Below are 22941 nucleotides of genomic sequence, written 5' to 3' on the forward strand. Positions count from 1 at the left end.
TTACGAGGATAGTGAGGCTCAAGTTAGAGTATGTAGGAAAGAGGGAAATTATTTCCCAGTAAAAGTAGGCCTTAGACAAGGATGTGTGATGTCACCGTGGTTGTTTAATATATTTATAGATGGGGTTGTAAGAGAAGTAAATGCGAGGGTCTTGACAAGAGGCATGGAGTTAAAAGATAAAGAATCACACACAAAGTGGGAGTTGTCACAGCTGCTCTTTGCTGATGACACTGTGCTCTTGGGAGATTCTGAAGAGAAGCTGCAGAGATTGGTGGATGAATTTGGTAGGGTGTGCAAAAGAAGAAAATTAAAGGTGAATACAGGAAAGAGTAAGGTTATGAGGATAACAAAAAGATTAGGTGATGAAAGATTGAATATCAGATTGGAGGGAGAGAGTATGGAGGAGGTGAATGTATTCAGATATTTGGGAGTGGATGTGTCAGCGGATGGGTCTATGAAAGATGAGGTGAATCATAGAATTGATGAGGGAAAAAGAGTGAGTGGTGCACTTAGGAGTCTGTGGAGACAAAGAACTTTGTCCTTGGAGGCAAAGAGAGGAATGTATGAGAGTATAGTTTTACCAACGCTCTTATATGGGTGTGAAGCATGGGTGATGAATGTTGCAGCGAGGAGAAGGCTGGAGGCAGTGGAGATGTCATGTCTGAGGGCAATGTGTGGTGTGAATATAATGCAGAGAATTCGTAGTTTGGAAGTTAGGAGGAGGTGCGGGATTACCAAAACTGTTGTCCAGAGGGCTGAGGAGGGGTTGTTGAGGTGGTTCGGACATGTGGAGAGAATGGAGCGAAACAGAATAACTTCAAGAGTGTATCAGTCTGTAGTGGAAGGAAGGCGGGGTAGGGGTCGGCCTAGGAAAGGTTGGAGGGAGGGGGTAAAGGAGGTTTTGTGTGCGAGGGGCTTGGACTTCCAGCAGGCATGCGTGAGCGTGTTTGATAGGATTGAATGGAGACAAATGGTTTTTAATACATGACGTGCTGTTGGAGTGTGAGCAAAGTAACATTTATGAAGGGGTTCAGGGAAACCGGCAGGCCGGACTTGAGTCTTGGAGATGGGAAGTACAGTGCCTGCACTCTGAAGGAGGGGTGTTAATGTTGCAGTTTAAAAACTGTAGTGTAAAGCACCCTTCTGGCAAGACAGTGATGGAGTGAATGATGGTGAAAGTTTTTCTTTTTCGGGTCACCCTGCCTTGGTGGGAATCGGCCAGTGTGATAATAAAAAAATAATGTTGTGTATCTTTATACGTATATGCTTCTAAACTGTTGTATTCTGAGCACCTCTGCAAAAGCAGTGATAATGTGTGAGTGTGGTGAAAGTGTTGAATGATGATGAAAGTATTTTCTTTTTTGGGGATTTTCTTTCTTTTTTGGGTCACCCTGCCTCGGTGGGAGACGGCCGACTTGTTGAAAAAAAAAATAATAAATATGATATAATTGAAGAAGGAAATTGTACAAAAATACGAGGGAGTGGTTGACACATCGTCAGTGTGACTTTGTTTATGCTGGAGTGAACATTAGTCTCCCTGCTCTTCCAAACATTTCACAATAATTCATTGTGTTTGGTGCTTGTAGATTGAGTGTGACTGAAGTGGTAGAGGCAGTGATTGAGGCAATGGTATTTAATAACATACATGTTAATAATAATACATGTTATTAATAATATGTACTATTTTTATTTATAACATATATGTTATTAAATACATACATGTTAATAATAATACATGTTATTAATAATAACATGTACTATTATTATTTATAACATATATGTTATTAAATACCACTGCCTCAACCGCTGAATTATTGTGAAATGTTTGGAAGAGCAGGGAGACTAATGTTCACTCCAGCATAAACAAAGTCACACTGACGATGTGTCAACCACTCCCTCGTATTTTTGTACAATTTCCTTCTATTATTAATAATAATAATGTTGTTGTTGTTGTTGTTGTTGTTGTTGTTGTTGTTGTTGTTGTTGTTGTTGTTGTTGTTGTTGTTGTTGTTGTTGTTGTTGTTGTTGTTGTTGTTGTTGTTGTTGTTGTTGTTGTTGTTGTTGTTGTTGTTGTTGTTGTTGTTGTTGTTGTTGTTGTTGTTGTTGTTGTTGTTGTTGTTGTTGTTGTTGTTGTTGTTGTTGTTGTTGTTGTTGTTGTTGTTGTTGTTGTTGTTGTTGTTGTTGTTGTTGTTGTTGTTGTTGTTGTTGTTGTTGTTGTTGTTGTTGTTGTTGTTGTTGTTGTTGTTGTTGTTGTTGTTGTTGTTGTTGTTGTTGTTGTTGTTGTTGTTGTTGTTGTTGTTGTTGTTGTTGTTGTTGTTGTTGTTGTTGTTGTTGGCAATAGCAGAAATGTTCGATTCTTTGCTGTGTTCAAGAGTAAACACATGATGTTACCGTCTAATACCTTTCCTAATAGCCATTCCAATGTGCAGTCATGAATGGGTTTACATTATTTATTCTGTAGTTTAATAGCAAATAATGAACAAACAAAACACTCACCACACTGAGTGGTGGGAGGGCTGGCTGCCAGTTGCAGGGGTCGGGGGGAGGGTAGTAGGGACTCGCAGTGGTGGAGTCTGTGGTATTTAATAACATACATGTTATTAACATACATGTTATTAAATAAGATACGTTATTAAAGCATAACATGTATATATTTAGTACAATTTACGACGTTTTCATGTATTTTATGATTATTCATGGTTCAACAAGTTAAGGAAGCAGTATTGTAATATATTCCCTACAATATATTGGGGCACCAAACATTCACAGTTTTTCAACATTCGCGAGGCTCTTGATCCCCTAACCCTCGCGAATGTTGAGGGAGACCTGTACTGTCTTGCTAAAAGTGCACTGACATTCCAGTTGAGATGATTCTCTGAACTACAGCATCCTCATGCCTCCTTTAGAGAGGTGATAGCACCTTTTTAATTATACAAAGGAACGCTTTGTTTAAGCAAGTTTCACATTTCTGAGAATCCTTCCCTTTTTTTGTAGATTTTTATTTTAAAAGTGATAAAAATTATTTAAGAAATATTTATTATACAGCCTCTCCTCGCTTAACGATGGAGTTTTGTTCCCAAGACCACGTTGGTAAACGAATTCGTCGCTGAGCAAGGAGCATATTATAATGATAGTGGATTTGTGTCAACTATCTTTGATATTTTTTAATGTCACCTTTGCACCATTTATAACATTTTTAGTATATTTTTAAATGTTTATACAGTAGTGTACTGTATATTATAAACAGAATAGAGGAAATCAGCTCTGATATACGTACTACATTATTTAGGTATGAATACTGGTCAGAGAGCACGTTGTAAGTCCAAGTCATTGCTAAATGAGTACTTCATTAAATGAGATGCTGTAATTATCTGAAAGCACATGGGTGAAGAGTTGCTAGGTTAAAAGTTTACGTTTTTTTTTTTTTTTTTTTGTTCAACAAGTCGGCCATCTCCCACCGAGGCAGGGTGACCCAAAAAAGAAAGAAAATACTTTCATCATCATTCAACACTTTCACCTCACTCACACTGTTTTTGCAGAGGTGCTCAGAATACAACAGTTTAGAAGCATATACGTATAAAGATACACAACATATCCCTCCAAACTGCCAATATCACAAATCCCTTCTTTAAAGTGCAGGCATTGTACTTCCCATTTCCAGGACTCATGTCCGGCTATATAAAAATAACCGGTTTCCCTGAATCCCTTCACTAAATATTACCCTGCTCACACTCCAACAGCTCGTCAGGTCCCAAATACCATTCGTCTCCATTCACTCCTATCTAACATGCTCACGCATGCTTGCTGGAAGTCCAAGCCCCTCGCCCACAAAACCTCCTTTACCCCCTCCCTCCAACCTTTTCGAGGACAACCCCTATCCCGCCTTCCTCCCCCTACAGATTTATACGCTCTCCATGTCATTCTACTTTGATCCATTGTCTCTAAATGACCAAACCACCTCAACAACCCTTCTTCAGCCCTCTGACTAATACTTTTATTAACTCCACACCTTCTCCTAATTTTCACACTCCGAATTTTCTGCATAATATTTACACTACACATTGCCCTTAGACAGGACATCTCCACTGCCTCCAACCACCTCCTCGCTACTGCATTTACAACCCAAGCTTCACATCCAAAAGTTTATGTATAGTACAATATTTTCAGAAAAGCCTATAATTACACACAGTACTTTATAAGTGCTGTAGTGTGGAATTGTATTTCTGGGAAGTTGATAATGAAAGCCTGTTCAGCTTTTTCATTAGCAGGAGTTCTGGTTGTTTATTTTGAATATTTAAAATAGCAGGGTAATGTGACACCTTCTTGCTTTCACTATTCACTAACCTTCACTTTCATGTGTGTCTTAAAAATTCATATTCCAGTAATATTTTCTTTCTGATTTAGAAAAGCAGATCATAAAGAATAAAGGATATTAATACTGTAGCTAGTCAATAAGAAACTTCATATAATTATTTGTTGAAGATGTGGCATATTGGGAGAATTTATTGTAAAAGAATAGAAATTGGATTTATCTGAGTTTGATCTAAGATAAAGGTGTATAGCATATGAGATAGAAAAGAATTAAGCTCCATATTCATTAATGCCGCTTATCTGCATATAATTTATTTTTCTTGATCGTGACACAAAGAAATTTCCAAATCAGCAGACTTGATTTATTGATTCAGAAGACTACCGGAAACTAAAAATATTGTAACATGTAAAGTGGTACAGTACTATACAGGAATTGTAAATAAAATGAAGTTGAAAGTACTGTACAATAATACTGTCACGTACAGTTGAAGACGGTATACCAATTTTACTGTAATTTACAGTAATATTATTTACCTTTTGTGGTGGAAAGATGAGGTGTAAAGTGCCATGATGAATAGTGGTGACTCAGAATAACTTTTATATTCTGAGTCAGAGGAGCTGTAAAGCTCTGCTAATGAAAAAAAATTTTTTTTTGATGACAGATCTCGAACACTGTTTCTTAACACCTTATTTATTCCTCACTTACCCATGTCATCAAGTTGCCAGATTCAATTCAAATGTTTCTCTTGGCACCACTGCTTGTTTTAGAAGCCATGGTTAATTGTACTTTATTTGATATGTTAACAAAGCCACATAAAACACTGTAAATCCGTGGAAAATTGGAGACTAAGTGATGAGTGTAATGACACGATTGCAAACAAGCCATGCCACGGGTTGGGTTAAAACCCGCGATCAGAGAGTTGGTCTGGAATTTTGCGACTCTCTGATCACGGGTTCTAACCCCACCCGTAGTATGGTTTGAAGAGTGTGTGTGAGCAAGCAGACAGTATATAAACTGACGGCCTTTGACTTTGGGAAGGTTGAAGATAAACTTCACTGATTATGTCTGTTAGAGCTTTCCAACTCTTCATCCTTATCAATCACGACTAGTACTTCATCATTGTACCTAGACTGGTACAGCTTCTTGTAGGCTGCAGTAACCCCCAGAACCATAGGTTGGATCAGGGTGGTGGGTATTATTAGTGGGGCAGAAACATGGCCTTAATTTTGCTATCTGTGTGGCTTAAGTTTTCAGTCCTTAGGTGAGCAAGTGCATTATCAAGCAGCAAAAGAGCCTTGACATCCTTGGGATCTAGCTGGTGCTTGCACACTTTAGAATCGAAATCTGCAAAAAAAAAAAAAAAAAAAAAAAATCCAATTACATCTCTATCATACCAGCCTTCTTGCCTTTTGAATAATTTAATGGTGACTCGCTCATGCAGTCTTTTAAAGCATGAAACCATGCTGATTTTTTTGTAACCATCAGTTTCTAATGGTGAAAACCATCAGCATTAGTAAAGCATAATAATAATAATAATATCTTTGCACTTAGGAGTCTGTGGAGACAAAGAACTTTGTCCTTGGAGGCAAAGAGGGGAATGTATGAGAGTATAGTTTTACCAACGCTCTTATATGGGTGTGAAGCATGGGTGATGAATGTTGCAGCGAGGAGAAGGCTGGAGGCAGTGGAGATGTCATGTCTGAGGGCAATGTGTGGTGTGAATATAATGCAGAGAATTCGTAGTTTGGAAGTTAGGAGGAGGTGCGGGATTACCAAAACTGTTGTCCAGAGGGCTGAGGAAGGGTTGTTGAGGTGGTTCGGACATGTGGAGAGAATGGAGCGAAACAGAATAACTTCAAGAGTGTATCAGTCTGTAGTGGAAGGAAGGCGGGGTAGGGGTCGGCCTAGGAAAGGTTGGAGGGAAGGGGTAAAGGAGGTTTTGTGTGCGAGGGGCTTCGACTTCCAGCAGGCATGCGTGAGCGTGTTTGATAGGAGTGAATGGAGACAAATGGTTTTTAATACTTGACGTGCTGTTGGAGTGTGAGCAAAGTAACATTTATGAAGGGGTTCAGGGAAACCGGCAGGCCGGACTTGAGTCCTGGAGATGGGAAGTACAGTGCCTGCACTCTGAAGGAGGGGTGTTAATGTTGCAGTTTAAAAACTGTAGTGTAAAGCACCCTTCTGGCAAGACAGTGATGGAGTGAATGATGGTGAAAGTTTTTCTTTTTCGGGCCACCCTGCCTTGGTGGGAATCGGCCAGTGTGATAATAAAATAAATAATATCTTTATTTCTACAAGTACACAGGCCTAGCTGACATCAGTGACATACATACTGCTATATAGAAAACCCCTGGTTATGCAGAGCATCTTGGGGAAATTAGGTAAATTTTGTTGCAGGGTGCAACCCACACCAGTCGACTAACACCCAGGTACCCATTTTACCAATGGGTGAACAGGGATGGCAGGTGTCTTGTGGAAACACGTCCTAATGTTTTCCAGCCATACTGGGGACTAAATCCTCGGACCTCAGTGTGGGAGCTGACTGTGCTAGCAATCGAGCTGCGTGACACCTAAATACTGAGAAAGTATCTTTAAGCTTATGGGCTGGTGTTCTGTCATGCTGAAAGGTTAGTGTGTTGGAAGGGAGCAAATGCCAAAAGAAACCAGTCTCATCAGCATTATACAGGTTGAGATTGAAGGGGTTTCTCATTAATATTCAATTTTGTCCTAGGTAGTAGGTTGGTAGATGGCAGCTGTCCAGGGAGGTACTACCATCCTGCCAAGTGAGTGTGAAATGGAAGCCTTTAATTGTTTTACATGATGGTAGGATTGCTGGTGTCTTTTTTTCTGTCTCATAAACATGAAAGATTTCAGATACGTCTTGCTACTTCTGCTTACACTTAGGTCACACTACACATACATGTACAAGCATATATATACACACCCCTCTGGGTTTTCTATTTTCTTTCTAGTTCTTGTTCTTGTTTATTTCCTCTTATCTCCATGGGGAAGTGGAACAGAATTCTTCCTCCGTAAGTCATGCGTGTTGTAAGAGGCAACTAAAATGCCGGGAGCAAGGGCCTAATAACCCCTTCTCCTATACAAATTACTAAATTTAAAAAGAGAAACTTTTCTTTTTCTTTTTGGGCCACCCTGCCTTGGTGGGATACGGGCGGTTTGTTGAAAAGAAAAAAAAACACACCCCTCTGGGTTCTCTTCTGTTTACTAGTTCTTGTTCTTGTTTATTTCTTCATCTCCTTGGGAAAGTGGAGCAGAATTCTTCCTCCACCATGCGTGTCATAAGAGGCAACTAAAATGCCAGGAGCAGGGGGCTAGTGACCCCTTCTCCTGTATATATTGCTAAATTTAAAAGGAGAAACTTTTGTTTTTCCTTTTGGGCTACCCTGCCTCAATGGGATATGACCGGTTTGTTGAAAGAAGATTCAGTTTTGTCTGTGGTGCAATACCAGCCTTGCCAGAAATCCCAAAGCAACCACTACTTGCCTGAAATTCTATATTCATATGCTTTGCTATCCTATGAGCAGCAGAGGGAAGATCAACACCACAAACACTAACACCAACAGAACATTGTTAAGCTTACCATTTACACACTGCATCTTCAAGCTTTCTTTAATGTGCAGTTTTCTTATACTTTTTTAGGACCAGCTATTGAATCTTTATGCCTAGCATTTACACTAAACATAAGAGCGTAGTCTGCAAGTTTGTCTTTGCTTTTATATCATTCTCTGTTAACACCATGGCACTAATATGCCAGACTTGTCCTTCCTTATTAGTTCAAATTTCTGCTTAGTACTACATGTTTCCTCATGGCACCACCAGTTCATGTAGAAGGTATTATTTACACTTTTTAATGTGTTAATAAAGTCTCGCAAAACTTGTAAATCCAAGGAGAATTGAAGATTGAATGACAAATGTATGCATGAGCAAGCACAGAGAGTTAACTGATGTGGGCAGCCTATGGCTCTGGGAATAACAAAAACAAGAGGTCCTGGACAAGGACATTGGCTCAAGCCAGACAAACGTCAGAATCATCAGACCGACTCCATTGATTCAGAAGACTACTAGATGCTACCAATACAGACAAAATCCAGAATGTATGGACTTCTTCCATTTTGTCTGATGATTCCAATGTTTGTGTAGTGAATTTTTCTTAGTCCATAGTTTCAAAAATCCATTAAATGGGGGTTCATTAATTAGTGATTTTACTATACAGAAATTGCATACTGTACTTCCCAAGTGAAGGACAATAATCCAGTTCATATTTAACATTTAAAATGTTTAACTGAGCTTAAACATTTTTAGTAAACCTATACAGTACTAATGTAGATGTGGTTGTATGGTCAATATGTAAGGAATACATTACCTTTAAGCAAGCTGGTGACATTACCAAAACAAAGATGTTAAGGGCTGTCTCACTGAACTGCTCTAGTAGTTGGCAGTGGCTCATAACCTTAAAAGTTTAGTACTGTATTCATGTAAACAAGGAAGTTTTTATCACAAAGAATTGTCTGTTTTGAAGTGGTCCTGGTTGTGACTTTTTTTAATTAAAAATGTTTTACTGTGCTATGTATATCATGTACTTTTAAGTTTTGTCTTCTTTTGTGAAATGATCCTATATTTGAAGTTTTTAATGTTTCAGAAATATCACTTGCATTACAGTTCTTTAACTCTTATAGAAAAAAATTCTAAATTCAATACAGATTAACTTAAATATTGAAAAATGTACTTTTTTTTTTTTCAGGTCGAACTGTCAAGCCATATATTCTAGACCTCGAATCAGCCAATGGAACCTATCTCAATAACCGTAGAATCGAGTCCCGCCGATTTGTAGAGTTGCTGGAAAAAGATGTTGTCAAGTTTGGTTACAGCTCTAGAGAATATATTTTATTGCACGAGGGCTCCAAGGGTGACGAAGAACACGTGCCAGACACAGGTGTAGAGCTTAGTCCGGTCTCCATTCTCAGAAGCTAGTAAAGTGAATTAAGCTAAACAATTCAAGTGTGGAAAAAGACACTTAGGTACAGCTCAAAACATTTATTAGAGACAAGGTTTTGTCATGAGTGGCTCCTTCAGTCCTGATGATGAAGTTACCTGTAGTGAAGCATTTCCTCTAATAAATGTCCTAAACTGTTATGTACAGTTCAAGGCATTTATTAGAGGAAATGTTTCACTACAGGTAACTTCATCATCAGGATTGAAGAAGCCACTTGTGAGACATTTCCCCTAATATGTCCTGAACTGTACATAACAGCTCCGGACATTTACTAGTGGAAATGTTGCAACACAGGTAACTTCATCATCAGGACTGAAGAAGCCACTCAAGACAAGACCTTTCCTCTAATAAATGTCTTGAACTATACACAAGTATCTTTTTCCACATCTTGATGGTATCACCAGACCATTTTTCACAATTCAAGTCTCAAGAGTTGAGGAACCTTGTAAATATTGAACAGTTTTTATTCCTTGGCTTCATGGATAAATTACTTCTGTATTTTCTACATATCCTGTCAGAGTTAGGAAGATGTATGTGAAACACTCCTCATGTTTTTATAATAATTGTGATGACAGTTACAGATGAAGCTAGTTTTTGCAAGTAATTAACTAATAAAGAGTTGTTAAGTCCACAAATGTCGGGATTCATACCATTGATTACTGCAGATAAGTTGTCATTCATTGCTTCATTAATTAGGTTAGGTGTGTGTGTGTGTGTGTGTGTGTGTGTGTGCATGCGTGCACATGCACATGCACTCGCCTATTTGTGGTTGCAGGGGTCAAGTCATAGCTCCTGGCCTCACCTCTTCACTGACTGCTACTAGGTCCTCTCTCCCTGCTCCATGAGCTTTATCAAATCTCGTCTTAAAACTGTGTATGGTTCCTGCCTCCACTGCGTCACTTCCCAGACTATTAAACTTCCTGACAACTCTGTGACTGAAGAAACACTTCCTAACATCCCTGTGATTCATCTGAATCTTCAACTTTCAATTGTGACCTCTTGTTGCTATGTCCCATCTCTGGAACATCCTGTCTCTGTCCACCTTGTCGATTCCTCTCAGTATTTTATGTCATTATCATATCTCCCCTATCTCTCCTGTCCTCCAGTGTGATCAGGTCGATTTCCCTTAACCTCTTCTCGTAAGACATACCCCTTAGCTCCAGGACTGGTCTTGTTACAAACCTTTGCACTTTCTCTAATTTCCTTACTAGGTGTGGGTTCCAAACTAGTGCTGCATCCAATATAGGCCTAACTTACATGGTGTACAGGGTCGTGTGTGTTGTGTGTGTGTGTGTGTGTTGTGTGGGTGTGTTGTGTGTATTATGTGGGTGTTGTGTGTATTATGTGGGTGTTGTGTGTGTGTGTGCACGTGTGTATGTGTGTGTGTGTATGTATGTGTACTCACCTGTTTGTTTTTGCAGGGATTGAGTCATAGCTCCTGGCCCCGCTCCTTCACTGAGCACTAGTAGGTCCTCTCTCCCTGCTCCATGAGCATTATCAAATCTCATCTTAAAACTATGTATGGTTCCTGCCTCCACTGCGTCACTTCCCAGACTATTCCACTTCCTGACAACTCTATGGCTAAAGAAATACTTGCTAATATCCTTTTGGCTGTAATTGTTTTACATGATGGTAGGATTGCTGGTGTCCTTTTTTCTGTTTCATAAACATGCAAGATTTCAGGTACGTCTTGCTACTTCTACTTACACTTAGGTCACACTACACATACATGTACAAGCATATATATACATACCCCTCTGAGTTTTCTTCTATTTTCTTTCTAGTTCTTTTTCTTGTCTATTTCCTCTTATCTCCATGGGGAAGTAGAACAGAATTCTTCCTCCGTAAGCCATGTGTGTCATAAGAGGTGACTAAAATGCCAGGAGCAAGGGGCTAGTAACCCCTTCTTCTGTATATATTACTAAATTTAAAAGGCGAAACTTGCGTTTTTCCTTTTGGGCCACCCCACCTCAGTGGGATACGGCTGGTACGTTGAAAGAAGATGATGATCCTTTTGGCTCGTCTGAGTCTTCAACTTTGAATTGTGACCCATTGTTCCTGTGTCCCATCTCTGGAACATCCTGTCTCTGTCCATCTTGTCAATTCCTTGTGGTATTTTGTATGTCATTACCATGTCTCCCCTAACCCTCCTGTCCTCCAGTGTTTTCAGGCCAATTTCCCTTAACCTTTCTTTGTAGGACATTTCCTTTAGCTCTGGAACTAGTCTTGTTGCAAACCTTTACACTTTGTCTAATTTCTTGACGTGCTTGACCAGGTGTGGGTTCTAAACTAGTGCTGCATACCCTGGTATGGGCCCAATGTACACAGTGTACAATCTTGAACGATTCCTTACTTTGTGTGGGTGTGGGTATGTGTGTGTGGGGGGGATGGTGTTATGTGGGTGTGGGGGTGTGTAAAATAATGTACTGTATTTAATCTTGCCTATTTAAGTTTGTGGATGATGAAGTGTAGCAGTTGTTGGGTTTGTCTTGTAACCTTTGACAGTGACATAAAGTAACTTGGTAAAACTGTATATATTTTTAACCCTTGTCTGAAGTCCACTTTTGATCTCATAGTTTCATTCATTCACTTGCTTATCATTTTTTTTTTTTCTCAACAAGTCGGCCGTCTCCCACCGAGGCAGGGTGACCCCCAAAAAAAGAAAGAAAATCCCCAAAAAGAAAATACTTTCATCATCATTCAACACTTTCACCACACTCACACATTATCACTGTTTTTGCAGAGGTGCTCAGAATACAACAGTTTAGAAGCATACACGTATAAAGATACACAACATATCCCTCCAAACTGCCAATATCCCGAACCCCTCCTTTAAAGTGCAGGCATTGTACTTCCCATTTCCAGGACTCAAGTCCGACTATATGAAAATAACCGGTTTCCCTGAATCCCTTCACTAAATATTACCCTGCTCACACTCCAACAGATCGTCAGGTCCCAAGTACCATTCGTCTCCATTCACTCCTATCTAACACGCTCACGCACGCTTGCTGGAAGTCCAAGCCCCTCGCCCACAAAACCTCCTTTACTCCCTCTCTCCAACCCTTTCGAGGACGACCCCTACCCCGCCTTCCTTCCCCTATAGATTTATATGCTTTCCATGTCATTCTACTTCAATCCATTCTCTCTAAATGACCAAACCACCTCAACAACCCCTCTTCTGCCCTCTGACTAATACTTTTATTAACTCCACACCTTTTCCTAATTTCCACACCGAATTTTTTGCATAATATTTACACCACACATTGCCCTTAGACAGGACATCTCCACTGCCTCCAACTGTCTCCTCACTGCTGCATTTACCACCCAAGCTTCACATCCATATAAGAGTGTTGGTACTACTATACATTCATACATTCCCTTCTTTGCCTCCATAGATAACGTTTTTTTGACTCCACATATACCTCAACGCACCACTCACCTTTTTTCCTTCATCAATTCTATGATTAACCTCATCCTTCATAAATCCATCCGCCGACACGTCAACTCCCAAGTATCTGAAAACATTCACTTCTTCCATACTTCTCCTCCCCAATTTGATATCCAATTTTTCTTTATCTAAATCATTTGATACCCTCATCACCTTACTCTTCTCTATGTTCACTTTCAACTTTCTACCTTTACACACATTCCCAAACTCATCCACTAACCTTTGCAATTTTTCTTTAGAATCTCCCATAAGCACAGTATCATCAGCAAAAAGTAACTGTGTTAATTCCCATTTTGAATTTGATTCCCCATAATTTAATCCCACCCCTCTCCCGAACACCCTAGCATTTACTTCTTTTACAACCCCATCTATAAATATATTAAACAACCATGGTGACAGTACACATCCCTGTCTAATACCTACTTTTACCGGAAGTAGTCTCCCTCTCTTCTACACACCCTAACCTGAGCCTCACTATCCTCATAAAAACTCTTTACAGCATTTAGTAATTTACCAACTATTCCATATACTTGCAACATCTGCCACATTGCTCCTCTATCCACTCTATCATATGCCTTTTCTAAATCCATAAATGCAATAAAAACTTCCCTACCTTTACCTAAATACTGTTCACATATATGCTTCAATGTAAACACTTGATCTACACATCCCCTACCCACTCTGAAACCTCCTTGCTTATCTGCCATCCTACATTCTGTCTTACCTCTAATTCTTTCAATAATAACCCTACCGTACACTTTTCCTGGTATACTCAGTAAACTTATTCTTCTATAATTTTTACAATCTCTTTTGTCCCCTTTCCCTTTATATAAAGGGACTATACATGCTCTCCGCCAATCCCTAGGTACCTTCACCTCTTTCATACATTTATTAAACAAAAGTACCAACCACTCCAACACTATATCCCTCCCTGCTTTTAACATTTCTGTCATGATCCCATCAGTTCCAGCTGCTTTACCCCCTTTCATTCTATGTAATGCCTCACGTACCTCCCCCACACTTACATTCTGCTCTTCTTCACTCCTAAAAGATGGTATACCTCCCTGGCCAGTGCATGAAATTACCGCCTCCCTTTCTTCCTCAACATTTAAAAGTTCCTCAAAATATTCTCGCCATCTACCTAATACCTCCCTCTCCCAATCTACTAACTCCCCTACTCTGTTTTTAACTGACAAATCCATACTTTCCCTAGGCTTTCTTAACTTGTTTAACTCCAAAAATTTTTCTTATTTTCATTAAAATTTCTTGACAGTGCCTCTCCCACTCTATCATCTGCTCTCCTTTTGCACTCTCTCACCACTCTCTTTACCTTTCTTTTACTCTCCATATACTCTGCTCTTCTTATAACACTTCTGCTTTGTAAAAACCTCTCATAAGCTACCTTTTTCTCTTTTATCACACCCTTTACTTCATCATTCCACCAATCACTCCTCTTTCCTTCTGCCCCCACCCTACTATAACCACAAACTTCTGCCCCACTTTCTAATACTGCATTTTTAAAACTATTCCAACCCTCTTCAACCTTTCCCCCACTACTCATCTTTGCACCAGCCCACCTTTCTGCCAATTGTCGCTTATATCTCACCCGAACTTCCTCCTCCCTTAGTTTATACACTTTCACCTCCCTCTTACTTGTTGTTGCCACCTTCCTCTTTTCCCATCTACCTCTTACTCTAACTGTAGCTACAACTAAATAATGATCCGATATATCAGTTGCCCCTCTATAAACATGTACATACTGGAGCCTACCCATCAACCTTTTATCCACCAATACATAATGTAATAAACTACTTTCATTACATGCTACATCATACCTTGTATATTTATTTATCCTCTTTTTCATAAAATATGTATTACTTATTACCAAATCTCTTTCTACTCATAGCTCAATTAAAGGCTCCCCATTTACATTTACCCCTGGCACACCAAATTTACCTACTACCCCCTCCATAACATTTTTACCCACTTTAGCATTGAAATCCCCAACCACCATTACTCTCACACTTGATTCAAAACTCCCCATGCATTCACTCAACATTTCCCAAAATCTCTCTCTCTCCTCTACACTTCTCTCTTCTCCAGGTGCATACATGCTTACTATAACCCACTTTTCACATCCAATCTTTATTTTACTCCACATAATCCTTGAATTTATACATTTATAGTCCCTCTTTTCCTGCCATAGCTTATCCTTCAACATTATTGCTACTCCTTCTTTAGCTCTAACTCTGTTTGAAGCCCCTGATCTAATCCCATTTATTCTTCTCCATTGAAACTCTCCCACCCCCTTCAGCTTTGTTTCACTTAAAGCCAGGACATCCAGCTTCTTCTCATTCATAACATCCACAATCATCTCTTTCTTATAATTTGCACAACATCCACGCACATTCAGACTTCCCACTTTGACAATTTTCTTCTTCTTATTCTTTTTAGTAATCTTTTCAGGAAAAGGGGTTACTAGCCCATTGTTCCCGGCATTTTAGTTGACTTTTACAACACTCATGGCTTACGGAGGAAAGATTCTTATTCCACTTCCCCATGGATATAAAAGAAAAAGTAATAAGACCAAGAACTATTAAGATAAAATCAAAGAAAACTCAGATGAGTGTGTATAAATAAACGTGTACATGTATGTGTAGTGTGACCTAAGTGTAAGTAGAAGTAGCAAGACGTACCTGTAATCTTGCATATTTATGAGACAGACAAAAGAAACCAGCAATCCTACCATCATGTGAAACAATTACAGGCTTTCGTTTTACACTCACTTGGCAGGACGGTAGTACCTTCCTGGGTGGTTGCAAAATTTATTCTAATATACCTACGGCTCATTTGGTTGTATAATTTTCACCTACTCTGTCTCGTTCTTGCTTCATTCATAGAAAGGACCTTATCCTTGTCTACACCATCTGTATCTTAATCATATGCATTCTTTTTCTTTGTATATCAGTGGTGGGAATCGGCCGGTGTGTTAATAAATAAAATAAAAAATCAGTGGTGTACAATACCAACAAGATGATAAATTAGACATGTGCAACATATGACAAAAATGTCTACATAGTAAAGATACCCAGATGTTGCACATGACTAATTTATCATTCATTTTCTTTTATCTACCAGAGATAAAGGCTTTGATCCTGCCTTCTTTTTTCATAGCTCATTTTCCTTCAGTCAGTCACATGTCTGGATGCCCTCTTTGATTTTCCTGTTGTACTTAGTGTTTGACCAGGTGATGGCTCCGTAAGTGTAGAGTACTGAAGAGTACATTGTGTTGCATGTACGAGGTAACAAGTATTTTGAATGTATATTTGTCTTGATTCCTGACTGTTGGTGTTATTCTCTCTGCTGTGGGGGACTGGTTTGGAGCAGTAATTATTCTTAAGTGTTTTTCTTTTGTGCTTATTCTGAGGTTTTTGGTTGTTTTCCATAGTTTCACAGTTTCATAACTTGGCTTGTACATGGGTTAAATTATGGAAAATAATAATAACTGGTTCATTTTTACAATTCTGCAACTAGCTTCTGATCTCTTCAGGATATAGTCTCATTGTTTTGGCATCATTTGCAAACAGTAATTTGTTGGAGCTTATTCCTGTTGTTAGGTTACAGGTTAAGAATAATTTGGAGACTGATCTTTTTCATCCTCTGTAGAATGTCTGATTTATGTTCAAGTTTTCTTTTCTTTCTTTCAACACACCAGCCGTATCCCACCGAGGTGGGGTGGCCCAAAAGGAAAAACAAAAGTTTCTCCTTTCATATTTAGTAATATATACAGGAGAAGGGGTTACTAGCCCCTTGCTCCTGGCATTTTAGTCGCCTCTTACAACACGCATAGCTTACGGAGGAAGAATTCTGTTCCACTTCCCCAGGGAGATAAGAGGAAATAAACAAGAACAAGAGCTAGTAAGAAAATAGAAGAAAACCCAGAGGGGTGTGTATACATATGCTTGTACATGTATGTGTAGTGTGACCTAAGTGTAAGCAGAAGTAGCAAGACGTACCTGAAACCTTGCATGTTTATGAGACAGAAAAAACACCAGCAATCCTACCATCGTGTAAAACAATTACAGGCTTACGTTTTACACTCACTTGGCAGGATGGTAGTACCTCCCTGGGCGGTTGCTGTCTACCAACCTACTACCTAGGAAGTTTTCTTTTATCCATACTAATATTCTTTCTTTTATCTCAGTTTGCTTCTTTAGTTTACTAAATGACCTGTGTGACATTACAATATATCAAAAGCTTTTATACAGTATAGAAATGTGCAATGCACAGATTCCTCACTTTCCTCTCTGACCTTTGTATATCATGACTCTTTTTCTGAATCTTTAAAAGTGTTGTACGAGGAATTTTTTACTTTTAAGACATTCAACAAGGCCCTTTATTATAATATATTCCAGCATTTTGTACATTACATATGTTAGGGGCACTTCTGTAGTTCATGAGTTTCTGCATATCACCTTGAATACTAGTAATTTTTTTTTTTTTCAACACATCGGCCGCTTCCCACTTAGTATTATGTTTGTCATATTCCAGTATTCTGTCACCTCACTTGTTGCTAATGGTTTATTAAAGATCTGTATGAGTGGCTTGCATATTATTATTGCATTCGTTGGGAGGTACTAAACTGTTAGGGGTTATACAGCATTTAGGGGAATGGGAGGCATTCAGGGTCACTCCAAGGGAAGGGAGGGCAGACCAATTAAAAAGCCCCCCTCACCTACATCATGGGACCTCCTTTTAGGGTTAGGGGAGCATATGTATTATTATGGCTTCTCTTAATATTCATTGTGACATTACCTCTGGTCCTGATGCCTTTGATGTGTCAAATTCCAATAGTAGTCTACACATTTCCTCCTTAACCATTTCAGTGCTTGATTGTTCTTCTTGTTTTATTTTTTTCCTTTTACCCCTTGGTATTGTTCCTTGTTTATATATAAACACATTGAAATCTTCAATAAAGCTCATTATAAAATGTATACCCCCCTTGTCATTTCCTGGGAGTATTTCCCCTCTCTTTGTTTTCATTTGATGCCTTACAGTTATTGTTCATCTGATGTTTCTGTGAAGAAACAATGGTTCTGTCATTGCCCTGGCTGTGTGTAAATGTTGTAAATATCTTTTTAGGTTCTCTCCATGCATAAGGGTAGTCATTTTTAACTCTTCTCATATCTTCTCTCTGGCATTGAGTTTATCAATATGGTTTCATGTTATAGCATTCCTGGAATCTGCCTCCTTGTATTGGCTAGTTAGTTCACTCAGTTTCTCTTGTTTATATTTAGGTAGGTACAAATTTTTCTTTTGCTTCTTTGTACTTTCTTTCTTTCAACACACCAGCCGTATCCCACCGAGGTGGGGTGGCCCAAAAGGAAAAACAAAAGTTTCTCCTTTCATATTTAGTAATATATACAGGAGAAGGGGTTACTAGCCCCTTGCTCCTGGCATTTTAGTCGCCTCTTACAACACGCATAGCTTACGGAGGAAGAATTCTGTTCCACTTCCCCATGGAGATAAGAGGAAATAAACAAGAACAAGAGCTAGTAAGAAAATAGAAGAAAACCCAGAGGGGTGTGTATACATATGCTTGTACATGTATGTGTAGTGTGACCTAAGTGTAAGCAGAAGTAGCAAGACGTACCTGAAACCTTGCATGTTTATGAGACAGAAAAAACACCAGCAATCCTACCATCGTGTAAAACAATTACAGGCTTACGTTTTACACTCACTTGGCAGGACGGTAGTACCTCCCTGGGCGGTTGCTGTCTACCAACCTACTACCTAGGTCTTTGTACTTCTGTTTGAGAATTTCCACCCTTTCTTAATTTGTCTCTCCACTGAGTCAGAAAGTGCCTCATACCTTTGTAACATTTCCTGTACATCAGTCTCATTTCTCTAACTTTTTTTTTTTTTTAGTTTCATTTAAATCAGATATCAGAATGTCCACACACTGATAACTTGCCTTGAAGGGCATTCCATATTCAATTTTCTGTTAGTCACTCGTACAATTGTCAGTTTAAGAAGTTGCTTTAGGGTGTTTCACATTATTGATTCAAGTGGCTGGCTCTTCCATGTCTTGATCCTGGTGTGGGTCCCAGTTTATTCAGTAGGTCATCCAATGGTTGGTCATGTGGCTTCCAACATTATCCGGCAGTCTTGCTCAATCTAGCGCCACACAAAGGGACCATAAGAATTACATTATCATTCAGTTTTGTTGATAATTTGATACATCCTTTTCCCCATCTCATTCCATCTCAAGAGCCCAGGTTATCGATGCTCTCCTGTATCTCCTTGAAATTCTATACTCTTACTTGGTTTGCTGTTTAAGCAATCTTTTTATTCCAATCTGCCTTCTGTTATGTGATGATGGGTTGTAGGTGACAGTTACAAATACTCTGGGGTCTTCTGGATTAATTTAACTTATTATACAAGCTAGAAAATTATCACAGCATTTATAATGGATATTTCTTCAGTTTGGCAGTTTGGAGGGGTATGTTATATATGCTTCTTAACCCTTTGAGGGTTTTGGTCGTACTAGTACGTCTTACGCGTAGGGGTTTTTGACCTACTAGTACTCATAAATTCTAGCGGCCTCAAATCTAGTGGGAGAAAGCTGGTAGGCCTTCACATGAAAGAATGGGTCTATGTGGTCAGTGTGCACAGTCTAAAAAAAATCCTGCAGCACACAGTGCATAATGAGAAAAAAAAAACTTTGACCATTTTCTTTTTAATAAATCGGCGACTTTGCAGTGTATTTTCGTATGGTATTTATTGTTGTATTCTAGTTTTCTTGGTCTCATTTTATAGAATGGAAGACATATTACAGAAATTGAGATGATTTTGACTGGTTTTACAATGAAAGGTGCCTTGAAATTGAGCTCAAAGTAGCAGAAATGTTCGATTTTTACCAAACTTCAAAAGTAAACAAATCGTGCCAAGCGTGCAATACACGTCAACTGGTGAGTCTAATATTCTTTCACAAGTGCACCAATAATATTTATACCATTTTTTACACTAATGCAGTAGTCTGCATAACAGTAAATCTTATATTTTTTGTGAAAATAAAAATTCAAAGTGGAAAGCAAAAGAATATAAGAGGGGCCTTGAGACGTGACTAATGACTAGAGGAAATGTCATTTTAGTGCCAGGAATGTCATTCTTGTTTATTCTGGACCCTATTCGGAAATTGGCATCTTTTGAAATTTGTGTGAAATTGGCAAAATTGCTAAATTCTGACCACTGTACTGGATAGTTGAATTTCATAAATGGGTGGTTTCTTGCACTCATTCGATAGAAAAAATGGAGTTCTAGCGAAATATTCATGTTTTTTGTCGACTAGTACAGTGAAATTGGCCGAAAATGGGGCTCAAAGTGGGCAAAATCGCCGATGCGTAAACATCGCCGAGACCGCTAACTTTGCGAGAGCATAATTCCGTAAGTTTTCTATCAAATTTCAAACTTTTGGTGTCTTTATGATCGGGAAAAGATTATCTATCTTTTCATAAGAGAAAATAATTTTTTTTTTTTTTTTAAATTTGGCCGACCCTGAGAACGAGTTTCGGAGAGGGCCTGTCGACCCTCAAAGGGTTAACTGTTGTATCTGGGCACCTCTGCAAAGACAGTGATTATATGTGAGTGAGGTGAAAGTGTTGAATGATGAAAGTATTTTCTTTTTGGGGATTTTCTTTCTTTTTGGGTCACCCTGCCTCGGTGGGAGATGGCTGACTTGTTGAAGAAAAAAAAAATTTCAGATCTCAGTTTGTAAGTGCAATTCCTGCTTGTCCTTTCTCCTCTCTCCTTAGGAACGTTGCATTCATAATGTGTAAGTTAATTTGGTATCTGTGATTGTGATGAGGTCTGTAATTTATTCTTTTATTGCCTATTGTCCACTGTTGATTACATTTAGGTTTGGAAATACAGTAATAGGCCATGCAGATTAAATTAAGTTAGTTAAACACACTTCATTGTTTTTAACCCTTTCACTGTCGGTGTTGTATTAGTACAGCTTACATGCCAGTGTTGGTGCCGTATTAATATACCAAAATTCTAGTGACTTCAAATCAAGCAGGAGAAAGCTGGTACCCCTACATGTGAGAGAATGGGTCTGTGTGGTCAGTGTGTGCAGTGGAAAAAAAATCCTGCAGCAGGCAGTGCATAATGAGAAAAAAAAAACTTAACATGTTTTTGGTTTAAAATGCCGACTTTGAGGTGTATTTTCGTATGGTATTTATTTTTGTATTCTCATTTTCATGGTCTCATTTGATAGAATGGAAGATATATTACAGAAATAGAGATGATTTTGATTGGTTTCATGATGAGAAATACCTTCAAATTGAGCTCAAATTAGTGGAAATGTTTGATTTTTGCTGATGTTCAAGAGTAACAAATGACTTCACCGTCCAATACGTGTCCAACTAGCCAATCTAATGCGCAGTCATGAATGGATTGACATTATTTGTACACTTATTACAATAATGCAGTAGTCTGAATAACAGTAAATCTTCTATTGTTTGTGTGAATAAAAATTAAAAATGGAAAGCAAGAGTAATATAAGAGGGGCCTGGAGATGTGACTAATGAACAGAGAAAATGTTATTTTAGTGCCAGGAATATCTGCATTGTTTATTCTGGCCCCTATTTTGAAATTTGTGTGAAATTGGCCAAATTGCCAATTTCTGACCATTTTATTGGGTAGTTGAAATCAGTAAGTGGGTGGTTTCTTGAACTCACTCGATAGAACAAATGGAGTTCTAGCGAAATAGCTATGAGTTTGGTTGGCTGGAACAATGGAATTGGCCAAAAATAAGGCTCAAAGTGGGCAAAATTGCCGATGCATACATATCGCCGAGACTGCTAACTTCTTGAGAGCGTAATTCCATAAGTTTCCTATTAAATTTCATACTTTTGGTATCATTACCATCGGGAAAAGATTCTCCATCATTTCATAAGATCTTTGATACTGAGAGCAAATTGGTGTGAACAGGGGTCTCAACAGTGAAAGGGGTATAATAGACTTTCCATTTTCTTTTCTTTCAACACACCGGCCATATCCCACCAAGGCAGGGTGGCCCAAAAGGAAAAACGAAAGTTTCTCCTTTTACATTTAGTAATATATACAGGAGAAGGGGTTACTAGCCCCCTTGCTCCCGGCATTTTAGTCGCCTCTTACAACACGCATGGCTTACGGAGGAAGAATTCTGTTCCACTTCTCCATGGAGGTAAGAGGAAATAAACAAGAACAAGAACTAGTAAGAAAATAGAAGAAAACCCAGAGGGGTGTGTGTGTATATATATGCTTGTACATGTATGTGCAGTGTGACCTAAGTGTAAGTAGAAGTAGCAGGATGTACCTGAAACCTTGCATGTTTATGAGACAGAAAAATGGACACCAGCAATCCTACCATCATGTAAAACAATTACAGGCTTTAGTTTTACACTCACTTGGCAGGACGGTAGTACCTCCCTGGGCGGTTGCTGTCTACCAAATTTTAAATTTTGCACCCAAACTGGCTTACCAAACTAACTTAAGCCAACTTTTTTTTTTTATATATATATATATATGTCGGCTGTTTCCCACCGAGGCAGGGTAACCCAAAAAGATAGAAGAATCAAAACAGAAAGAAAAAAAAAACTTTTGTCATTCAACACTTTCACCATCACTCATACATAATCACTGTCTTTGCTGAGATGCTCAGATACAACAATTTAGATGTCCCTCCAAAATACTATTATATAACATACCATAATTCTACTCATCTTAGCTAAGGTTCCCTAACCCTTTCAGTGGTTGTCACATAGAACTATCCCATTAAGGTCAGGGTATCTTGCGTAGTTCTACACCATGAGCTCAGGTTGCTCATATAACCTGTGAGTGGTAAATTTTGTCCTAGATATGAGAGACTGGGTCTGCATGGTGAGTGTACACAGTATAAAAAAAAATTCTGCCACATGCTGTGATTGATGGGAAATGCAAAACTCTGCCCATGTGTTTGGTTTAAAATAGTGACTTTGAGATGTTTTCTAGGATGGTTTTTATGGTCTTATTGACTGTTTCTTGGTATCATAGAAATAGAGATGATTTTGGCTGGTTTCAGGACTGGAAGTAGCTTGAAGTTCATCTCAAAGTAGTAGAAATATCAGAGAACAGGTAAGGCCC

At 38.7% G+C, this 22941-nt stretch overlaps 1 protein-coding gene across 1 annotated transcript in view; it reads left to right on the forward strand.

Annotated features, from left to right (window-relative positions):
- LOC128702225 (uncharacterized) overlaps window positions 1–9425 on the forward strand; it is a 34842-nt gene extending 25417 nt beyond the window's left edge. The window contains exon 6 of the mRNA XM_053796398.2: window positions 9075–9425. Coding sequence (XP_053652373.1) covers window positions 9075–9304 — 230 coding nt within the window. The 3' untranslated portion in view covers window positions 9305–9425. The remainder of the gene's footprint in view (window positions 1–9074) is intronic.
- Window positions 9426–22941: the final 13516 nt, after the last annotated feature.

The sequence above is a fragment of the Cherax quadricarinatus genome, chromosome 83 (assembly GCF_038502225.1).
Source record: "Cherax quadricarinatus isolate ZL_2023a chromosome 83, ASM3850222v1, whole genome shotgun sequence".
Taxonomy (NCBI): Eukaryota; Metazoa; Arthropoda; class Malacostraca; order Decapoda; family Parastacidae; genus Cherax; species Cherax quadricarinatus.